This window comes from Oryctolagus cuniculus, chromosome 21, assembly GCF_051225735.1.
Source record: "Oryctolagus cuniculus isolate XC-2025 breed Fujian yellow rabbit chromosome 21, ASM5122573v1, whole genome shotgun sequence".
NCBI lineage: Eukaryota > Metazoa > Chordata > Mammalia > Lagomorpha > Leporidae > Oryctolagus > Oryctolagus cuniculus.
The window spans coordinates 27,818,046-27,839,846 of record NC_142887.1 but is presented as its reverse complement, the minus strand read 5'-3'; the positions used below and the strand labels follow the sequence as shown (position 1 = coordinate 27,839,846).

The 21,801-nt window shown below is 56.3% G+C and overlaps 2 protein-coding genes across 3 annotated transcripts; one reads left to right on the top strand and one right to left on the bottom strand.

Annotated features, from left to right (window-relative positions):
* Positions 1-424: 424 nt before the first annotated feature.
* SEC14L3 (SEC14 like lipid binding 3) lies at positions 425-11,062 on the top strand. The gene is made up of 12 exons (XM_008272134.5): positions 425-589; positions 1,399-1,474; positions 1,746-1,789; positions 1,922-1,981; positions 3,143-3,331; positions 4,575-4,670; positions 5,186-5,246; positions 6,330-6,413; positions 8,432-8,538; positions 8,896-9,035; positions 9,127-9,296; positions 10,124-11,062. The coding sequence occupies exons 1-12, from the start codon at positions 536-538 to the stop codon at positions 10,243-10,245; spliced, it is 1,203 nt and encodes a 400-aa protein (XP_008270356.4). The 5' UTR covers positions 425-535; the 3' UTR covers positions 10,246-11,062.
* A 6,828-nt stretch (positions 11,063-17,890) lies between these two features.
* On the bottom strand, positions 17,891-21,376 carry MTFP1 (mitochondrial fission process 1). Of its 2 annotated transcripts, none has more exons than XM_002719692.6 (4): positions 21,136-21,376; positions 20,377-20,504; positions 19,764-19,996; positions 17,891-18,789 (listed from the first exon to the last, which is right to left on the bottom strand). In XM_002719692.6, exons 1-4 carry the CDS (start codon positions 21,200-21,202, stop codon positions 18,717-18,719), a joined length of 501 nt encoding a protein of 166 aa, XP_002719738.1. In that variant the 5' UTR covers positions 21,203-21,376; the 3' UTR covers positions 17,891-18,716. The 2 variants fall into 2 exon arrangements, with proteins under 2 accessions (XP_002719738.1, XP_008270355.1); XM_008272133.5 differs by having other exon boundaries at positions 19,764-19,927; positions 21,136-21,349.
* Positions 21,377-21,801: the final 425 nt, after the last annotated feature.

The window sequence follows — 21,801 nt, the reverse complement described above, 5'->3', positions numbered from 1 at the left end:
GGGGAGCAGCTGGGACTCAAACCACAACTTATATGGGATGCCGGCGCCACAGGTGGAGGTTTAACCTGCTATGTGACAGCACCAGCCCTAGTGTGGAGCCTCTTCGTTGAGGAGATGGGGAGACAGAGGCTCAGGGAGATGGGGTATCCACAAGGAGTGCTCCTCCTGCCCCTTGAAACTCCCCTTCTCCAGGGCAGAGGTCATGGGAGGCCCTGATGGGGGCTCTACAGGTGCCACCCTGGGCTCCCAGGCCATGGGGCTGCCTGCTTCCCTCCCAGCTGTCTCCTCCTGTCAGGCGACCTTGGCGCACCCTCCCACTCCCACCTCCTCCCCAGACCTGTCCCAGAGCCAAGCACGGGACCTCATTTAATCCCAGTTATGCAATGTGCAATGCAAACAGTTGGCCCAGGAGGGCACGCGGGGCCAGCAGCCACGCCCAGGAGTGGGGGCAAAAGGCCCCTGCTGGTTGGAGGCTGCCAGTCCACGCTGGGACTCTGCCTGTAGCACCCACCTCTCTCAAGCCTCCGCCAGCACCATGAGTGGCCGAGTTGGGGATCTGAGCCCCAAGCAGGCAGAGGCCCTGGCTAAGGTGAGCACCCCTCTTCCTGGGGTCCGTCGGGGAAAAGGGCTAGGGCTGGGGGTGGGAGGGGAGGCTGGAACCCTGCCTCGCTCTGTTGGTCCACCACATCCCCCACTTAGTCTCTTCACTGTTGTCTGTCAAAGGTCAAGTCCCACAGTGCCCAGTGACATCAGCCCTGGCCAGGGCAGGGGTTGGGGGACGGACACCATTTCGAGGCAATGGCGTAGGTGCTTCTCTCCAGAGAGCCAGACCCAGAGAGCTTTATCTGGCCGCTGCCTCCCCCCCACTCCCTCCCGGGCCCCTTGGCTGCTGCTGGTCTGCCTTCTACCCCTGGATGAGCCCGAAGGACAGAGGGGAGTGTAGGGTCATCTCCACAGTGCACGGGAAGGCAGCACACGGTCGCTAACCATGGCTTCATGGAAGATGGGAGGGAAAAGGCAGACGTCTCGGTGAGAAGCACAAGAATTCATCTGGTCGCCAACCCTCACCCACCTCCCCAACCATCCACACACCCCCTTCTCCCCATCCACACACTAGTCTCTCTTTCCGTCTGTTTACTTGCCTGTCTCTCCTTCCACCCACCCATTGCCTTCCCCTACCTTCATCCCAGCCACTCACCCACTCATCCATCTAGCCACTCCTCTTCCCAGCCATCGACTCCCCTACCCATGCACCTGCCTAATGGCTCGTCTCTCCTTCTATCTGCCCATCAACTCCTCCTTCCAGACCACACTGGGGGTTGATGAGAACCTTCTTGTGCCTGGAGACCAAGGCACCGTGGGAGGGACCCGCATTAGCCAACATCTCTCTTCCCCCAGTTCCGAGAAAACGTCCAGGACGTGCTGCCCGCCTTGCCCAACCCTGATGACTACTTCCTTCTGCGCTGGCTCCGAGGTGAGGGCGGGATGGGGGGAGGTGGACACGAGGGGGCAGCAAGAGGGGCCTCGTCCCAACGGCTTCAGAACAACCCATGGCTCTCAGGATCCCGCTACAGCATCTTGCTTCAGAAGTTCAAGTCCAGCCAAGGGGAAGGGACAAGGAGCCAAGGTCCTACCCAGGCCCCGTGGTGTCCTCTGTAGCTCCCACTGGCCAGAGCAAGACTGGGCAGCTGTAAGCCACCTAGCTCCCACCTCCCACCCTTTCCTTTCCTTCCCACCCTCTGTAGCCCGGAGTTTTGACCTGCAGAAGTCGGAGGCCATGTTGCGCAAGGTGAAACCCACCCCCCATGGAGATCGGGGAGGGGCCTGTGGGGTACAGCGGGGAGGGGAGGTCCGTCCATGCTCAAGGGTCCACCCGCTTTTCAAGGGTGCTGGGAACCCTCACCCATCCTTTCCCTTTCAGTACATGGAGTTCCGGAAGACCATGGACATCAACCACATCCTAGACTGGCAGCCCCCCGAGGTGAGCCAATGCCCGCACACTCTGGTCTCTCCCAGTCCGACGCCTCCAGCCTTCTTGGTGGCTGGGGACCATGAGTGATAGGCCGCGAGCCTGTGAGGCCAGATGAACCCCTCCCCAGGGTCAGCAGGCAACGCTCCTGTGATACGAATGAGTATTTCTGGAGTATTTGCACGGTGCAGGCCTGGGTAAGGCTTTCCTGGCATAAGCTCTTGTGATCGCCACAACCCTATGGGATGGGTGCCACTGCCCCTTTCACAGATGAAAACACTGAGGCCCAGCTATAGGTTAAGCAGCTTGCCCAAGGTGGGGCTGGCCATTGAGCTCAGGTCTGAGAACCCAGACACTGTTAAAATGTGTGCTTTTTGTTTTGTTTTGTTTTGAGTGACAGAGAGATAGAGAACTCCCATTGGCTAGTTGGCTCCCTAAATGTGTGCAATGGCCAGGCTGAAGCTGGGAACCAGGAGCTTGAACTCTGACCTGGGTGGCAGGGCCCAATGCCCGGAGCCATCAGCACTGCCTCTCCTGGTGGGCATGAGCAGGAAGCTGGAGTCAGGAAGTGGAGCTGGGGGTTGAACCCAAGTACTCTGGTGTGGGAGGTAGGCGTCCCAACTGCTGGGCCTAACGCCTACCCCTCACCGTGCGCTCTCCACCACCTTGGTTAACCTGTGTTCCCGTCTTCGTGAGACTCATGCCTTCCCTTGATGGGCAGGTGTTCTGGCCACAGTGTCTTGGGGACCTAGCTCAACAGTCCCAGGAGGGAGGGGTTATCCACGCATTTAAAGAAGAAGAAGAGGTGCTCAGAGAGATGCTGGCACCTGCTGAAAGACACACAGCAGTGTCTGCACTCGGACCAGACCCGCTGACCTTCAGAATCCATGTTCCCCATCACTAAGACCAAATCCTCTCCCTGGCGAGGGGCACCGCAGATGCTGGGGCAGAACTAAGGAGCCCAGAGACCTGGCTTTGCCATTTACCTGTTGTGAGCAAGGCCCTGTGTGATCCTCGGTTTGCCCATGAGGACAATAGCGCCGCCCTCCAGGCGAGGAGGGGTATTACTTTGTACCGGGTATGTGTAGGCTTGGGTCCCACAGGTCAGCCTGGTCTTAGGTATCTCTGGAGAGGTGTGCCGTGCCGAGTTCTGTGTTTCTTCCCCTGGCCCAGGTGATCCAGAAGTACATGCCTGGCGGGCTGTGTGGCTATGACCGTGACGGCTGCCCGGTGTGGTATGACATCATTGGGCCACTCGACCCCAAGGGACTGCTCTTCTCGGTCACCAAGCAGGACCTGCTCAAGACCAAGATGAGGGACTGTGAGCGCATCCTGCATGAGTGTGACCTGCAGACGGAGCGGGTGAGGCCCAGGGCAGGTGTGGGCCCGGGAACACACCTGCGTCCCAGACTGGGTCAAACTCCAGCTCTGCTGCTTGCCAGCTGTGTGGCGCTGGAAGTTACCCCTCTGCTCTGAGCCTCGGCTTCCTTGCCTACGAAACAGTTAATGATGAGCAATGGCTGCAAACATTCAGTGAGATAACGCAGTGGCAGACTTCTCAGCTTCCAATGGGGTTACGTCTTAATGAACCCATCGTAAGCTGAAAATATCAAAAGTCAAAAATGTATGTGGTACACTGAACCTACTTTAACGTGCACAAAACACTTACATTAGTCTACACTTAACATCGCAAGAGAGTATTGTAGTACATTTTACTAACCCAGGGGGAAAAGTCGAAACCCAGAATAAGCTTTCTGCTAAATACTTTTTTGCTTTCTCACCAACGTAAGTCGAAAAATCACTATGTTGAACCGTTGTGAGTTGAGGACTGCCTGTATCTGGTCTCAACAGTGGTGGTTTTGTTATTCCCTTTGAGGTTTTGTATTATCATGCTTTCTGTCTGGGCAACCCTACTACACACACACACACACACACACACACCCTCCCCACAACCTCTCTTGACTCTCCAGATCCTTTTGGTCTCAAACGTAAATGTCACCTCCTCTGAAGCCAGCATCTGGGGTAAACCCCATCTTCTGTATTCGCACAGTCGCGTGCTGTTCCCCTGGGGCAGTTACCAGGGCCTGGGGCGGCCCAGTTGCTCGTCATCTCCTCGACTGCAAATTATTGAGAATTATTTGTTACACTCAAGGTCTGGCAAAAACTAAGGACCTATTAACTATTAGGTGGACAAACCAGGGGTGAAAGATGGACTGGCAATATGAATGTATGGAAGGGTACACAGACCCATGAGTGGATCGAGCTATGGTTTTGGAAAATCACCTCACTCCTCTGAACCTCATTTTCTCCACCTGCAAAACAGGAATAATAATGCATACTGGTTACAACGATTACAGAAAGCAATGCAACTACAGATGCTTCTTGGTTTATGAGATTATACTCTGATAACCCCATCATAAGCTGATGTATGGATGGATGAAGAAATGAATTGATGGATGCCTGGATGGATGGATGAATGGGGAAATGCATTCACTTTTTCACCTCTTGCTCCTCTGAGGACTAAGTGGGGGGCTGGAGGAAACACTGTAGGGTCTCTCAAGCCTGCACCCTGAGCCCCAGAACCGCTCCTTTCTCATCCTCACAGCTGGGGAGGAAGATTGAGACCATTGTGATGATATTTGACTGCGAGGGCCTGGGACTGAAGCACTTCTGGAAGCCCGTGGTAGAAGTGTATCAGGAGGTAAGGAGAAGGCCCTTGGGCACTCCCACTTGCTTGGATGCCCACCTTGCTTCCTCAGAGATTTAGTAAAAGGCTGTTGCCTCCTTGGGTTCCATCACAAAGGACTCAGGACAGAAAGGGCCATACTACGCTTCCTAGAAGACCCTACAGAACAGGGCTCAGGAACGACACTGTAATGAGATCATGAGTTCACCTCCTCCAAAGTATTCCACCCCTTGCTCCGTGACGTGAGCAAGTCACTTCCCACACCTCAGTTCCATTGCTTCCAAAACGGAGTTGGCAGTTGAACAGTGAACATTTATTGAAAAGTAATCCTTACCATTATACTATCATCACTATAACATGTGCTCTAAAATTATTACAGAATTATTATTAGGAAGTGAAGGTCCCTTCCAGGGGGGCCAGTGGAGGAAAACCCTCCACAGCCCTCTGAAACCTCCAGATGGGAGACTGCAAAGAAGATGGGGGTGAGAGATGAGGCGTGGGCTCTGATGGGGTCTCTCTTGGTTCCACAGTTTTTTGGCCTCCTTGAAGAGAATTACCCAGAGACCCTGAAGTTCATGCTCATCATCAAAGGTGTGTGGCGCGTGGCTTCACTCACCTGGCCCCCGTTTCCTCCCCTGCACCCTGAAGATGATAATGGTGCCTTTGTCCCAGGTCGAGGCAGGTTGATTGCTTGGCTCCATGCAAATCATTGAGAATACTTGGCACAAAGTGCTCAATAAACAGTATTTCCTGTGGTTGGCCTAACTGCAAGAGAGACAGCCCCAATCTCAGCTCTTCCAGGAATCCCTGCTCACAGCGACCTCGCCCTCCATGCCAGCTATCTTATGTGTCCACCCTCTTTTGGGGGCTGAGTTTCGTGTCCCTTTAAGGCAGGGACTCTTATCCTCTACCTCTGCTGTATCCCTAACAGGCTTGGTGGCATGGTGCATTTTAAATAGGTATTTGGTGGTTATTGGATGGGTAGATGGAAAGGTGGATGGATACTTGATGGCTAGTTGATGAGTTGGTTGGTTGGTTGGTTGGTTGGTTGTCCGATTGACTTGCCAATTGGCTGCCTGGCTAGTTGACTGGTATGGTCGGTTGGAGAGTTGGCTGGCTGCTTGGTTGACTGGCTGTTCATTTTATTGAGTGGCTGGTTGGCATTTTGATTGAATGTTTGTTTGGGTGAATGGATGGGAGATTGATTAGTTGGCTGGGTGGTCTCTGGCTAAATCTCAGATGGTCTGCTTGCTGGAAGGAGCAGTTGATTAGGTGGCTAGCTGATTCAGTTCAGTTGGTTGATTAGTTTGCTGGGTGACTGATTTGTTAGGTATTTGACTATTAGAAGGTAAATTGGCAAATGATTTTATGACTAAAAAAAAAAAAGAAGGTAAATTGGCTATTTTGTTGGCATGTTGGATGGTTTGTTGGGTAGCTGGTTGAGTGTGCGACTGATTAGAAGTCTGGAGGATTAGCTCATTTGTTGGTTGGATGAATAGTTAATAGATTGGGTGATTGCTTAGTAGGCTATCTGTTGACTAGTTGACTGTGGGTTGGATGCTTTGTTGTGTGCTGGAAATTGGACCCAGCCATGGTTGGTTGTAACTCCTCTATGTCATTGGCTACGGCCACTGAGACACTTTCTCTCCATTTCCCTTACTTGTGTCTCTCCAGCCACTAAACTGTTCCCTGTGGGCTACAACCTCATGAAGCCGTTCCTGAGTGAGGATACTCGCAGGAAAATTGTAGTGTTGGGAAGTAAGTAGTTCTAGTTCCATTCCCTAAACTCTACACCTGACCTTTGGAGTGAGGTTGGTCCGTCACTCCACCCAGAACTCCACATATCACCTGGAGCCACAGAGTCCTTCTTTCTGAAAGCGAGGATGCTCTTATCCCACAGAGTCCACCAGGCTGCCACACCTTATTCCTTGCCACAGCCCTTTAGTGAAAGAGGCCTGCACACGTGTCTTCACATCAGTTTCAGTTTGGCTGCTGGTCAACCTCTGGTCTACAGACCTCAGTTCCCTTTTAACACCCATAACCTCAGGGCTTTTAAGGGCAGCCTGGGGGAAGGAGGATGAGGAAGAAAAGCAGGAGAGTGACCATGATTCAGAAAAGGGAGTCCCGGCAAGAAGGGAGTAGGTAAGAAAATAATTGGCTGAATTACATACGAGCAACCATGGAAAATAATGTTGCGTGCTCTGCCTTTCAACTCACAAAATAAATCTTTACAAAAAGAAATATAATGTTGTAAGTGGACATTTAATGTCATAGGAAATATTCCTAAGTTAAGAAAAAGCAGATTATAAATAGTCATAGGTAACATCATCTTATTTTTATAAAAGCAAATATACGTTTCTGGAAGATGACAAAGCAAAATATTGCTTTGTTGCTGAGACATCATGTGGTTTGAAATTTTATTTATATTGCTCTATATTTTCTCAATTTTAGAGGATAATATGTATTCATTGTATGGAAAAATAATTGTTTTAAAGAGTGACAAGATGAGAGAAAGATAGAGAGAAGGGAAATAGTTCTTAAACCCAAACCAACAACCCTGAACTTGGAAGGAAACTTCTCCCAAGCAGAAAGGTCAAATCACAGAGTCACGAAAGCTGAGGGTCTGAGGGCTGGGGAAGGGGGGTCCTACTCACTTCTCTCCCTTCCTGATACCTGAGCTCCTGTCTCTAACCAAGTCCATTGGGATGAGGAGCTCACAGGACCTCAAGACAGCTGGGATGGAGGGCTCCAGGCCCCTGCCTTCTAAGCCTGCCATATCCTGGAGCCAAATCCTACTACACTCCAGACCCCAAGTTCAAGGCCTCTGCCCTCATTGGGTGCCCCCCAAGGCTCTGCACAGTTGGCCCTGGTGTGCCAGGCATTGTGTTCTTCTCCCTTATGCCATAGCGGGAAGGGATATCCCATGGCAAAGGAGATTAGCGAAAGGAATGGGACCGTGGTGACACCCCAGGACCCACTTCGAGCATTGCTTTGCTTAGGGTATGAGGAACAGTAACGGTGACCAAAGTTGTGATTAAGCTGTTGGGGGAAGGCAGGAGGTCACACCAAAGACCCAGGGCTGGCTGTCCCCCACCAGGAAGAAAAATTTGTTTTTTAAAGATTTATTTTTTTGAAAGGCAGAGTTAAAGAGAGAAGGAGAGAGGGAGAGAGAGAGACACACACACACACACACACAGAGCGTGCAAGAGAGAGAGAGAGAGAGAGAGAGAGAGAGAATCTTCCATCCACTGATTCACCCCTCAAATGGCCACAATGGATAGGGCTGGGCCAGGCCAAAGCCATGAGCCAGAAGCTTCTTCCTGGTCTCCCATATGGGTGCAGGGGCCCAAGGACTTGGCCCATCTTCCACTGTTTTCCCAGGCGCATTAGCAGGGAGCTGGATAAGAAGTGGAGTAAATGGGACTTGAACCAGTGCCCATATGGGATGCTGGCACTGCAGGCAGAGGCTTAACCTTCTACACCATAGCCCTGGGCCCAAGAAGTCCAATCTGGTTACATCACTTACTCTCTGAGGGACCCCAACAATGTTCATGACCTCATTGGGCTTTAAAATCTCCTTTAGACAATCACACAACCCCAGACCAGGGGAAACACATTTCCATGACATCACAAGGCTGAAAGACACTGATAGCCTGGGGCTAGGAGCCTAACTCCACAGGGCTTTGGAGAAGCCAGTTCAGGTTGGCCTGGTGCAGGTGCACGGCTGACTGGTCCCTTCCATGTCTAATAATCACTCTTCCATCCCCTGACCCCAGAGAGCTGGAAGGAAGAGTTGCTGAAACTCATCAGTCCTGAGGAACTGCCTGCTCATTTTGGGGGAACCCTGACGGACCCAGATGGGAACCCCAAATGTTTGACCAAGGTAAAAAGAACCCTAAAACAGAGGAGGGTCAGAGCGCAGAGCTGGGTTCCCTTGCTATCCACTCATTCCACAAACATCTGGAGAGAGAACCCCAAGAGCACAGACTAGATGCTAAGCTGGACAGCTCCAGCCCTGCCCTTCTGGGGCTCTTGGCAGCTGTGCAAGCAAACGAGAAATGTGGGAAGTTTGACCCAGAGGCTGAGCTGGAAGGAAAGCTCTCAGAAGTGCTGGCCCAGTCTACTGAGTTAGGGAAGACCCCACGGTTGGGGGTGGACAGGTGGAGTAGGACACCCCAGGAGATGGCGAGCGTGAACAGCATCCAGGAAACAGCAAGCCCATGCCCGCCTATGTCTGCAGATCAACTATGGTGGGGAGATCCCCAAGTCCATGTACGTGCGGGACCAGGTCAAGACGCAGTACGAACACTCGGTGCAGATCAGCCGCGGCTCCTCACACCAGGTGGAATACGAGATCCTGTTCCCGGGCTGTGTCCTCAGGTAGGCACAGGCCCCCATCGCACCTGTGGGCTGGGCCCTAAACCGCTGTGGCACCCATTAGGCTGAGCAGCAACCTGGTCCCCCACACCAGGTGGCAGTTCTTATCGGACGGTGGGGACATCAGCTTTGGGGTCTTCCTCAAGACCAAGATGGGGGAGCGGCAGCGGGCAGGAGAGATGACGGAGGTGCTGCCCAGCCAGCGCTACAATGCCCACATGGTGCCTGAGGACGGGAGCCTCACCTGCGCGGAGGCCGGAGTCTGTAAGTCTGCCTCGGCTGGGGCCCTGGCCCCAGGAGGATGGAGCTACTGGCAGGTGGTTTAGAGAAGGAAACAGAGAGGCAGTGACTCCCACACCCCCAGCAGGGACACACTGCCCAGGTCAATGCCGTTCACTCACACACAGTCACACACTCAGGTCATATTCATGAGCTCCTACTGTGCACCAAGAACCAGAGTCAAATAAACCCCGAGGGAGTTGAGGGCACACAGGCCGCAGGAGGCAGCTAAGTGACAGTAGAGCAGGTGCAGCTTCCCCCCGCCCCTGAGCAAGCTGGGGCTCTGAGAAGTAAAGCAACTCGGGCAGAAGTCCAGAGCTAAGTGCAAGGTCAGGGTCACATCTCAGCCTTGGGGTCCCTGCCTAACCCTGAGCAGAGGGTTCACCAACTTGGGAGAGACCCTGAGTTTGCACACCTGTGAACCAGAGACTATAAGCCCCGCCTCTTGGGGTGTCTGTGAGAAGGCCACAGGTGTGCAGCCAGCCTAGCCCAGCACCTCACTTCATCTAGGGAAGCCTGTGACGCCTCCTGTTCTCTCCCCATACATTGTCCATCACCTGACTCTCCAGGTGTGGAGGTGATGAGATGCCACAACCATTGTTCTCATTGCCAGTGGTTGCAACTCAAGCCAGGCCTGGACCCGGGCCAGGAAAGGGGGTCCGTTTACAGGCTCTGCTCAGCAGTGAGAGTTCCCAGGGAAAGGGAAAAGGTGTGGTGGGAACCTGGCCCGGTTTGGCACACAAAGCTCTGGGAGGCAGGGATGCTGGAGGTGGGGCCAGCCTCGGCTGCCCACCTCCCTGTCTGTCCCCCAGATGTCCTGCGCTTCGACAACACCTACAGCTTTGTCCACGCCAAGAAGGTCAGCTTCACCGTGGAGGTGCTGCTACCAGACGAAGGCATGCAGAAATACGAGGAGGAGCTCACGCCTGTCTAGGCTCCCCTCCCCCAAACACACACACTCGCTTCTCAGAGAACCCCACCCTCTGTTCTCTCTCCATGCATGATCCTACTTCTATCCCTGACATTAGTGAGTAGAGAAAAGTCATAGGAGGCTCAGGCTTGGAGAACACCAAGGGTGCAGAAAAGGAAAATGCCAGGATAAAGCCAGATGCAGACGTCACTGAAATGCGAGAAACAGGAAACTAGTCTTCACCCGTCCTAAGCGATTTATGTGCTTGAATTCCTTTTTTCTATGAACCGTGAACAACTTAGGTTGGCGGCGTATCCACCACGTTCTTTTTAGTGCAGCTCTCGTTATAGTAGATGTTCATGTTTCAATTGTGCAGTTGAGTGGAAGACCAGAAGGTAGCCAGCAAAGTGATTCCTGGGTTTGGGGGAGGAGGGGGAGGGGCAGAGGGAGGGGGAGAGGGAGGAGGAAGAGGAGGGGGAGGAGGGGGAGGAGGAGGAGGAATAGGAGGAGGAGGAGGAGCTGGGGTGTCGGCGGTAAGTTCAGCACCTTGGACAGTGGGCAGAGATGTGGCAGAGATGGATGTTGTCTGGGGGCTGGATTCTCCCAGCCCCCAGAATCCTGGCAGTGGCTTTCTCTCCGGAGACCCAGACACAACCCCTGTCAGAGATGCCCACCTCGGGCCATCAGTTCCCCCAAGCTGCTCACACCCACCCTCACCCTCTTCCCTTGGAGCTCATAGCTTAGGTTTTAAGTGATTCAAGGAGGCTTCCTGGAAGCTGAGGAAGCCACATCTGGCTCCAGCTGCTGCCTGACATAATAAAAATTCACCGCTGTCATGTAATGAGTGTTCTCCATGAAACACATTTTTGTACGAAGTGCTTTATGAGCCTCATTTCATTCTCTCTCTCTTTTTAAATTAACTAATTGGTTGGTGCCATGGCTCACTAGGCTGATCCTCCACCTGCAACACCAGCACCCCAGGTTCTAGTCCCAGTTGGGGTGCCAGATTCTGTCCCGGTTGCTCCTCTTCCAGTCCAGCTCTCTGCTGTGGCCCGGGAGTGCAGTGGAGGATGGACCAAGTGCTTGGGCCCTGCAACCACCTGGGAGACCAGGAGGAAGCACCTGGCTCCTGGCTTCGGATCGGCGCAGTGCGCCGGCTGTAGCAGCCATTTTGAGGGTGAACCAATGGAAGGAAGACCTTTCTCTCTGTTTCTCTCTCACTGTCTAACTCTGCCTGTCAAAAAAAAAAAAAGGCAAGGAGAAAGAGATCCTCCATCCACTGGTTTATTCCCCAAATGTATGTAACAGTCAGGGCTGGACCCAGCTGAAGCCTGGAGCCCCCACAAGCGGCAGTGACCCAGTACATACACCATCACCTGCTGTCTCCTGGGGCGTGCGTTAGCAGGAAGCTGGGTCAGAAGCAGAGCCAGGACTCGAACCCAGGCCCTCCTACGTGGGATGTGGGCATCCCAAGAAGCAACTTAATGGCTGCACCAAATGCCCGCCCTATTCATGTCATTCCCACACCATTCCCAAGGCTCCTTATGGTACCTACTGGCTTTACAGATAAGGAAACTGAGTCTCGGGGAAGTAGTCCCTCAGACTGCACCACACAGTTCTCCAGTGGCACATCCAGGACCCAGGAGCTGTGTGTGTGTGTTTGCTTTGATTTTACTGCTCTTCTTTGCCCCAGAATGGCAGCTCCTAAGGGGACCAGGAGTGCTTGGTGGTCACACATCTTGCTGTAGAAGTGTCCTAGGCACCACCCTCTCCATCCCTGTTTGTGGGCAGGACCCACTGGGCAGCCAGAGCATGGAGACCCCCTGTGCCTAAGCTGCTTGCCCAGGAGACCCTGGCAGAGAGGGGTGGGGCTTGTGCTTCCCAAGCCCTGCGTCCTGTCCCCTGCTCACGTGGCCCTCCTGCCACCCACCGAGACCCTGGCTGACCGTGGGAGAGGCCAGGGCTCCAGGGTTTCCTTCCCGACTTCCTGCTCCATGTCAGGGACGCCGAGCTGCTGGCATCAGCTCTAGGTCCTGAGCCAAGCCCCGCCAGCAGGGGCCAGAGAACACCTGAAAACAGGGGGCGGCTGGCTGGGGACCACGAGGGGCACCCTGAGAACACGCGCACGACCCCAGGGCTCAGCGAGCCGATCCTTGGCACCCGTTGGCTCGCTTCCGCCTGCACCTAGGCTCAGGAGAGTGTTTTGTGCATCACACAGATGGGAAGCCGAGCTCCCAAAACCATGGGACTGGATTCCCTTGGCCCATGGGTGGCAGAAATGGGGCTGGAGCTAAGACTGCCCAACCCACGCCTTCCTCCCACGCCATGTGACTTCTAACAACTCACCTGGACAGGTAGTGCTGCTCTCCCAGGAGGGGAGGAGATGAGGAAGAAGGGTTGTCCAATTGGAAAGAAAAAAGAGTAATATACATTTACATATTTATTTGAAATGCAGGGTATCAGAAAGAGAGGGACAGAGAGAGAGAGAGAGAGAGAGAGAGAGAGTCTTCCATCCACTGGTTCGCTCCCCAAATGCCTTCAACAGCCAGGGTTGGGTCAGGCTGAAGCCAGGAGCCAGGAACTCCATCCAGGTCTCCCAGGTGGGTGGCACTGGGGAGGGAAGGAGACCCTCCCTTTCCATCTTTGGCCAGTGGGTTCCCCATTTCAGCAGTGGCCAGCAGGCAGTGCGGGGGCAGGAAGGTGTGGGCCTGCGGGCTCCCTGTGTGTGGGTAGGCCTGGGCGGGACCCGGGGCTCCAGCTCCAGCAGCCCAGAAGTGCCGGGGGCAGAGCGAGGGCACGAAAGGCCTGAACTGCCACCATCTCTTGCCCAATGAGGAGGGTTCACATTTGGCGGCTGAGGCCGAAAGCCCAGGGCGCCCCACACGCACTCTCAGGCCAGGCCACCTGTGGCAGTTCCCAGCTGCAGCTCCTTCGGCCCCAGCCCCTGCCCCTTAAATGCTTCCCTGGGCGCCCCCAGCACGTGGCGTCTCGGGGGGGGGGGTCTACATCTGTGCCATGCAGTGGAAGGCGCTGAGGGTCAAAGGCCAGGCCCCCTGGAAGGACACCTCTTCCTGTCATGCCCCCGGGCTGCCTGGGGCGTGTTTGTCTTCCAAGGGACTCACCCAATTGCACAGGTGACAGGTAGGGGCTCCACTTAGGAGCAGGGAGGGCAGGAGGAAGGGGCCCCAGTGCCCACCCCCAACTCCCAAAGGCGCCCCTTTGCCCAGACCTTACCGAAAGGCCAGATGGAAGTAACTGGCAGACGCCCCCTGAGGGAGGCCATGGTGAAAAGAAACATCACTGGCCACCCACAGGCCTCCTCCCTTTGGCCCAGAGAAAGCTGGGGAAGGACTAAGCCTCACCTGGAGCCCACAGGTAAGCCTAGGGCACGGCAGAGCAGGGCCCAGGCCAATTACTTCCGCATTCCCCCAGCTAGCTCCCATACCGTTTTTAGCATAGCGCTCCCAAGAACAGCAAGAGTGGACGTTAACTTTCTCACCTGCAGGGAGGTAGTAATGGCGGCACCTGTTGGGCAGGACTGTTAGGGGTTAGTGTTAGGCAATGCTGGGAGCAGGGCTGGACACACAGGCAAGAGTTCCATCCGGGTTCTCTCGGCCCAGGAGAGGGGGGAGTGTGATGGTGGCAGGTGCCACAGCGCAAGGTGACTTGTGTCTTGGGATGGAGCTGGGACCATCTGGACCTTGAAGGCTGGGTAAGGAAGGACATGGGAGTGGGGAGGGCGCTCCTGCCTGAGCAAAGGGACAGAGACCAGATGTGCCAGGCACACCAGAGAATGGCAAGAAGAGGTGAGAACGTGGGTGCAGGGAGGGTCGGGGGCCACAGAAGGCATCTGGGGAGATTCAGCCCCCAGTGTGACCCCATCAGGAAAAGGATCCCTTCTGGGTTAGGCATTAACACAAAGACGACCACAGCGATGACCTCCAGATGGAACATTCTAGAGCGCATCTCGTCCCTCTGAAAAAGTCCTGGGAGCAGAATCCACATCGCCGGCGTCCTTACCCCCGGTCGCTCATCAGAAGTCACAACCCCGCAACGCTAACCCGCTGTGAGCCGTTTCTCCTGGAATCACCACTTGGGTTCGTTAGTGCGAGTTTCATAAGGAGGACCTCGAGGCTCAGAGCCTAAGGCGACGCAGCCTGGGAGCGCGCTCTGTCCTTGACCGTGGAGAGAGAGGGTCACGGGCTGGAGGGCAGCAGGGCGGGAGCAGTCACGGGCTGCGGGAAGTGTGGGGCTGTGTGAGCTTGGCCCGGAGACCTCAACTCTGAGTAGAGACCTAACAGCACAAGGTTGTACGGTTCAATGGGTGGCACCCGTGAAGTGCCTTAGCAGCACCAGGCACAGTTTCTAGGAACACTTCACTAACAGCTGCCTCTGCCTCTGCCTCTCTGTAACTCTGCCTTTCAAATAAATAAATAAATAAATATATTTTTAAATCTGCATAGTATTTGCATAGAACGTATGTAAGCTGACTTGTGATACCTAATGCGATGCAAATATTATGTAAATAGTAGCTATGCTGTATTGTTTAGGAAATAATGACAAGAGAAAAGGCTGGCACATCTTGCACATGTTCAGTTTAAAGATTTATTTATTTGAAAGTCAGAGTTACACAGAGGGAGAAGGAGAGGCAGAGAGAGAGAGAAAGAGAGAGGTCTTCCATCTGCTGGTTCACTCCCCAGATGGCTGCAAAGGCCAGAGCTGCGCCGATCCAAAGTCAGGAGCCAGGAGCTTATTCCAGGTCTCCCACATGGGTGCAGGGACCCAAGGACTTGGGCCATCTTCTACTGCTTTCCCAGGCCACAGCAGAGAGCGGGATTGGAAATGGAGCAGCTGGGACTCGAACTGGCGCCCAAATGGGATACTGGCACTGCAGGCGGCAACTTTACCCACTACAAAACCACAGCGCTGGCCCCTCACATGTTTAGTTTATATACCATTTTTCCTCCCAAATATTTTCTATCAGCGATTGGTTCAAAACCATGGAGAACCTCTGGCTACAGAGGGCCTGGTTTATTATGTTAGCAGGTGCTGCCCTCTAGTGGTCATGCTGAGCATTACATGAAGCCAGTCAATCAGGCTACCCAACTTATGAACACTTAAGGCCATAGGCTAATCCTCCGCCTTGCGGCGCCGGCACACCGGGTTCTAGTCCCGGTTGGGGCACCGGATTCTGTCCCGGTTGCCCCTCTTCCAGGCCAGCTCTCTGCTGTGGCCAGGGAGGGCAGTGGAGGATGGTCCAAGTCCCTGGGCCCTGCGCCTGCATGGGAGACCAGGAGAGGCACCTGGCTGCTGGCTTCGGATCAGTGCAGTGCGCCGGCCGCAGTGGCCATTCGGGGGTGAACCAACAGAAAAAGGAAGACCTTTCTCTCTGTTTCTCTCTCTCTCTATCCACTCTGCCTGTCAAAAAAAAAAAAAAAAAAAAAAAAAGGACAAAGGCCACAAAGCTTGGGTAGGTGAAGAGGGCGCTCCCCAACCCGACCCCCGACCCTGCTAGTGGTGTCTCCATCCCTCACACCATGGGAGAGTGACTTCCCATCACAGCAGCCACACCTCCTGTCTGGTTGGTCTCTGCACCTGCTTCCCCACCCACCAAGTGGGGATATTCACAGAGAACTGCCCTCTTTGAAAGCAGAAAGAGAGAGAGAGAAAGCGAGCGAGCGAGCGAGAGAGAGATCTCCCACTTGCTGGTTCACTCGCAGAAGGCCCACAACAAGGGCTGGCGCCGTGGTGTAGTGGGCTAAGCCTCCGCCTTTGGCATCGGCATTCCATACAGGCGTGGATCGTGTCTCCGCTGCCCCTCTTCTGACCCAGGAAAAGCAGTGGAAGATGGCCCAAGTGCTTGGGCCCCTGCACCCACGTGGGAGACCCAGAAGAAGCTCCTGGCTGGACTTGGGCCAGCCTGAAGCCAGGAACCTGGAACTCAACCCAGGTCTCCCACGTGGGTGGCAGGAACCCAAGAACTTGGGCCATCTGCTGCTGCTTGAGGGTCCGGTGCTGGCCCATTTAATCTGCACAGCAGTGCCGTGAAGGCTCTGGTATTAGCCCCATTTCACAGATGGACAAACAGGCTGCAGAGGTGAAGTGTTCTTGTTCCCCCACCTGAAGAGGGTGCCTCAAGAACCCCTGGAGGAGGCTACCACCTGGGCGGCTGTGTCCTTGACCTTGCTGGCTGGTCTCCATCACACTGTTATCTATCAGCTTGGGTAGCTGTCCAGGCCTCTGCATTTCTTTTTAGAGGTTCAGAGAGGCTGGGACTTGCCTAAGCCCACACAGCGAGTCAGTGTGCTCTGATTCTACTCCTCTCAGCACGGACACCCCAGCTCGACCCCAGCCCCCTGCATCTCCAGCCACCACAGGCTCCTGTCAACAACCCCCTCTCATTCAACAGCCTGGAATGGGGCAGGCAAGACCAGCATAGCTGGGCACAAGGACCAGGGAGGGTGGGTGAGCAGGTGTCAGGGTGCAGGTGGCTGGCACTGAGCGGGGACTCCTTCAGACGTCTCTCTGATCACATTTCTGTCCTCTGGCAGCCTGGCCCAGGCTGGCGTGGCCAAAGAGCAGTCAGCAGAACCTTCCAGAAATCTCTCCGGTTTGCCCCTTCTCTGAATCCATGGTATCTCCAGATGGAGCGGGGGCGGGGTGTCTCCCCGGACAGGCTGTCCACACACATGCCAGAGGCCTGGCCTGCGAGTAGCTGAGAGCCCCTTGTGTGAGCACCTACTATGCGCCAGGTTCCTGCGAGCTTATAGCACAGGGCTTGTTCACAAGGCAAGGCTGCTGGTGGAGCAGCCAAGGGCAGGGGGGTGCATGACTCGGGGGCAGCTGGCTCCAAAGGCCAAGGGGAAAGGGGCGGGGTGGGGCTCAGAGGCCCAGGAGGCAGGGGATGGGGAGAGAGGCCAGGCTGGGGCAGGGCTGAGCTTGCCCTGTGTCCATGGGCACAGAGCCTGAAGCTGGCCCGGGCGAGGAACGGGTGGCAGATCCCCCTTGTCGAAGGGATGCAAGTGCGACAGGTGGCCTGGTGGTGGCTGTGTGAGAAAGCAGGGGGGATGAGGACAGGGAATCCTGGGCAGGACACGGATGTGGGTGTCAGCCAGGGCGTGGGGCTGGAGCATGAGGGGTGCTTAGAACCTGTCAGGGAGTGGGGAGAAGGGAGTGAGAAGGCCCACCACACCCCTGCAGGGACCCCCCAGCTCCAGGGGAGACCATCAGACGCACTATGCCGCAGCAGGCACCGCCCAGGGCAGTAGCCATGACCCCACAGCCCCCACCCAGCCAGCCCTGGGGCTCAGGTACAGGTAGTCCCAGCAGGGCGCTGGGGACCAGAGCCAGGGTCTTGGTAGGACTCCATGTATGGCTCAGGGCAGGGCTGTGGAGAGGGGCTGGGGTCTGCTGCAACACTGCCCCTTGGATGCCCAAGAAAAGAGCTTCCTCCATCGTGGGGGGAAGGGGGGGCCCTGGTCACTCCTCTCCAGGGCTCCTGAGCGCTGCCCCCCAAGGGGTGTGTGCATCAGGAGGCTTCCAGAAAGAGGGCCAGGCCTGTCCCCACGGAGACGGGCAGCAGAGAGCTACGTGTGACGGGAGAAGCTCCTCCCACCCACCCCCGCCACATCCCTGCTCATCCCCGATTGAAAACTCAACCTCTCTTATGTCCGTTTTATTTATTTTTATTTGAAAGGCAGAGCAACAGAGAGAGACAGAGGAAGGAAGATTTTCCAACAGCAGAGTCACTTCCCAAATTCCTGCAACAGCCAGGGCTGGGCCAGGCCAAAGCCAAGAGCCTGGAGCTCCATCCAGGTCTCCCACCTGGGTGGCAGGGACCCAAGTACTTGAGCGCCACCTGCTGCCTCCCAGGTGCACTACAACAAGAAGAGGCAGGCCTGGATCCCAGCAAACTCCAACATGGGATGCAGGCTTCCCACTGTGCCATAACATCTGACCTGAGAACTCAGCTTCTTACAGATTTCCTGTGGCTGCCCAATGACTGGCTCCCGGCCAGGCCCCAGCAGCCCCTGCGCCAGGGCTGGGCTGTAAGGACACTGTGTCCTGAGCTGTCCTGGGGACTGCCGCTCCTGCCTTTCTCCCTGAGCGTCTGCTGCCCCTTGTCCAGCCGCACCGCCATGGGGGTGACAGCCAAGCCGCCAGGAGAGCCGGTGCCCAGGCTGCCGAGTGACCTCGGGCACATTCCTTTCCCTCCCTGGGCTTCCGTCTCCTCATCCCCCGCGGGAGGGTGTGACTTCCCTGCCAAAGACAGCACCACTCCCCGCCACCGTCACAGTGTCCGTGGAGGCAGCCAGGGGGTCAGGTCCCACCTCCGCCTGGGACTCGCTGCAGCTGCTGCTCCCAGAAACCCCCATCTCTAAGCTTCCATCCAGTTCAAATCCACGCAGGTGCCAGGGCCTCAGACCCCGGGGAGCCTGGCCCCCACTTCCCATGGTGGGAGTGAGCCAACTCGCAGGCCAGGTACCGGGGTGGGCTCAGGAGGAGCTGGGCTTCCCCACGGATGGATAGAGCTTACGCAGGCTGGAGTTCAGCAGGAAGTCCACCGACCTGTAGGGAGGGGGGGTGCTGAGCAGGTGACCAAGGCATGCTGGGAGGCACCAGGGGCATGCGGCTGGGGCTGGGATCCAAGGGCCATCCAGGGGGGACACCTGTCCTTGTCCCAGTCCCACCACTCTCACCTGGGCTACTTGAAAAATCAGAATCAAACCCCAGGGAGGGTAGCCTTCTTCCTCTTCTTTATTCAGGTGGGGAAACTGAGGCACATTAACAGTGAAGAACTCTCATGGTAGTGGGGGGGAGTTCAGGGTCAGCTATGCTTCCCCAAGGACAAAGGCTTCTCTTCCCACTCTGTGCTGGGCGGGTTGGGTTGACAACATCTCTGGTTCTAAGAGCAGGCAGGTGTGACCCACGCCTTGGCCAATCAGAAAACAGAAACTGGCTCGGGGGTGGGCACTCAATCTGGGATAGACCAATGACAGCCTTCCTTGAGATTTTTATTGCCATTATCAAAAAGCTTCTGATGGGGCTTGCTAAGCTGCTGGGGGGGGGGGGCTGGAAGCCGCTGGGGATTCCTCCATCCCCAGGCAGGGAGGGTGGGTGAAGCCAACAAGGGCAGGGGCAGGGCAGAGACAGGACAGCAGGCTGGGAAGACCCAGGTCTTCACCGACATCATTTGGGTGCCTGGAACCAGCCACGCTTGAAAGCAACACAACCTTTGATTTTTATGCATCTGTGGCAACACCTCCCTCACCCCGCAGGGTGCACCTGCTCCTGCCTGCCCCGGGTTGTTTGGCAACACAGGTCTTCTTTCTGAGAATTTCCTGGCCCTGTGTCCCATCTCCCCAAGGCGCTCCTCTTCCTTTCCTGCCAGGTCATGTGCCAAGGGCACCCCCAAGCCCCACGGGACTGCGGTGCCCTCTGCTGCCACTGTCATGTGCACAGCGGGCATCTCTCACGCCTCTCCCAGCCGAACGCCACCTGCAGAGCCGACGGCCCCTGAGGCCAGGAGGGCGGGCACCCACCTGTCGATGGGGTGGATGATAACAGGGATGGCCAGCAGCCCGAGCGCGGTCGTGGTCCACTTGCGGACGGCCAGGGGCCAGCGGGTGGCAGTGCCCAGGACGTAGAGAGAGGCGGCACATATACGGTTGATGGTGAAGCCAGGGATGGCCACGGAGGCCAGAGCCTGCCACACAAAGGTGTCCACTACGGCTACGGTCACTCTGGTGCCACGGCCTCCTCCGGGACTGGGCACCTGGTGGGCACAGAGACACTTAGAAAGCTGGGTGGGGGTGGGGTGGCAGGAAATGCTGCCAAAGGCACACACGAGGAGCAGACCTGGGGAGGAGGAAGTGGCCACCAGGGGCGTGGCACTGGGGCAGAGGGAACAGCCCTAGGGTTGGGTTCCGGACTGTACCACATTCAGGGCTGGGGGTGGATTGGGCCACACGCAGGATTAGGGTTTCAACCCAGAAATAGGGTGTGGGGTGCAGTGTACTACCCTACAGGCAGGCCCAGAGTTGGGGCTGCACCAGGCCAGCGTGCGGGCATGCTGCACGTCCCCAAGGCTGGGCACTCAACCACACTGGGAGCGGGTGGGGTGGGGTGAGGGTTGGAGGGCAGGCTGATACGCACCTCTCCCGCCTTCCTGCCTTTGTCAACGGCATCGGCCAGCACGTAGGAGCTGGACACCCCATAGCTCAGCCACACCACGGCCGCCGGCACCAACGAGCGAAAAGCCTCCCCCACTTCATTGGCATAGCCTGGGGAAGGTTAGGGAGGGAGACAGGTCATTGGAAGATCTATGGGCTGCTCCACAAGAGGGCGCTCCCGCCAGCAGGTGCTACTCCGAGGCTGCTAAGGTAGCCGGGTGACCTTAGACGGGTGACTTTACCTCTCGGGACCTCAGTTTCCAGGGTGTAGGGTGGTGCCCACTGAGGCCGTGAGACCACCGTGCGAGGGCTGAGCACGGGACACCATGATCGCGGCTCTCCCCAGCTGGGGTTCCAGGAGTGTCGGCACTAATGAGGCGGTGGGTCAAGGGCAGCCCCACCGACAAGACACGTTTACCACGTTCCAGATCTTTCTACGCTTTATCTCATTCCACCACCCCTTTAGCCCACCACGCGAGCCAGACCCCCTGATGCCGGAGAGCGCAGCCCGCCCCCCGCCCTGTTCCCCCTTCCATCCTGGGAGGTCGGGCCAGCAGGGACCCCCGGGCAGACCTGGGCAGCCAGGTACTGGGCCAGTCCCCAGCCCTCTCTGAGCCCCGTCTCTGGCCCAAGCAGAATGAGCACTAAGCCCCTGCCCTGCACCCTCCAGACCCTGGGCTGCCATCCGGCCTCCCCCGCCCCCTGCCCCCCTAGTCTCCCGCGCCCACCGCCCCGCACTCACCCAAGTATCGCACCCACGTGTCCCGGTAGAGGTCGCGCTCGGCGCCCCGCGGCTGCGGCTCCGACATGATCCTCCCACTGCAGCCCGCAAGGCCTCCGCCGCTGCCTCCGCCCCGGACTCCACCGGCACTGTCGGGTCCACCGCGGCGGGACCGGGCAAGGTCCGCGGCTGAAGGGCAGGACGGGCGATCCCCGCCGGCAGGGAGCGTCTGCAAATTCCCCTGTGCGCCGAAGCCCCTCTCCCAGGACCGGTTTACCCATGGTTCCTCTGAGCAGGTGCGCAAGCCTCTCCCGAGACAGGATGTAATATTTTTATTTCATTTTATTTTATTTCACTTATTTTATTATTTTATTTTATTTATTGCATTCTATTCCATTTATTTAATTTAATTTTGCGAAGGGATGCCACACTTCCTAGCTGTGTGACCCAGGCAAGAAGCTACTTCTCTGAGCCTGGCTTTTCTCATGGCTGAGATGGGGCCCCCACTGCCTGGGCTGGCGGCCGGGGTTCCTTTGCGCAGTTGTCACTTCCTGAGCTCCCTAAGGGCTCTCTCCAGGGCTTGCTCCCTGGAGTCCTCGGCCGGAGGCCCAGAGAAGCCAGGGCACCTGCTGCGGACACACCGCGGCTGGGAGATGGCGTCCGAGTCCGAACCCACATCCTGCACTC

Coding starts and splice junctions, on each gene's coding strand:
- SEC14L3 (XM_008272134.5), top strand. CDS start 536: ATGAGTGGCCGAGTTGGGGATCTGAGCCCCAAGCAGGCAGAGGCCCTG. Junction 6,414..8,431: donor GAAAATTGTAGTGTTGGGAA/GTAAGTAGTTCT, acceptor CCCTGACCCCAG/AGAGCTGGAAGGAAGAGTTG. Junction 8,539..8,895: donor ACCCCAAATGTTTGACCAAG/GTAAAAAGAACC, acceptor CTATGTCTGCAG/ATCAACTATGGTGGGGAGAT.
- MTFP1 (XM_002719692.6), bottom strand. CDS start 21,202: ATGTCGGAGCCGCAGCCGCGGGGCGCCGAGCGCGACCTCTACCGGGAC. Junction 20,505..21,135: donor CACGTGGGTGCGATACTTGG/GTGAGTGCGGGG, acceptor AACCTTCCCCAG/GCTATGCCAATGAAGTGGGG. Junction 19,997..20,376: donor AAGGCAGGAAGGCGGGAGAG/GTGCGTATCAGC, acceptor TGTGCCCACCAG/GTGCCCAGTCCCGGAGGAGG.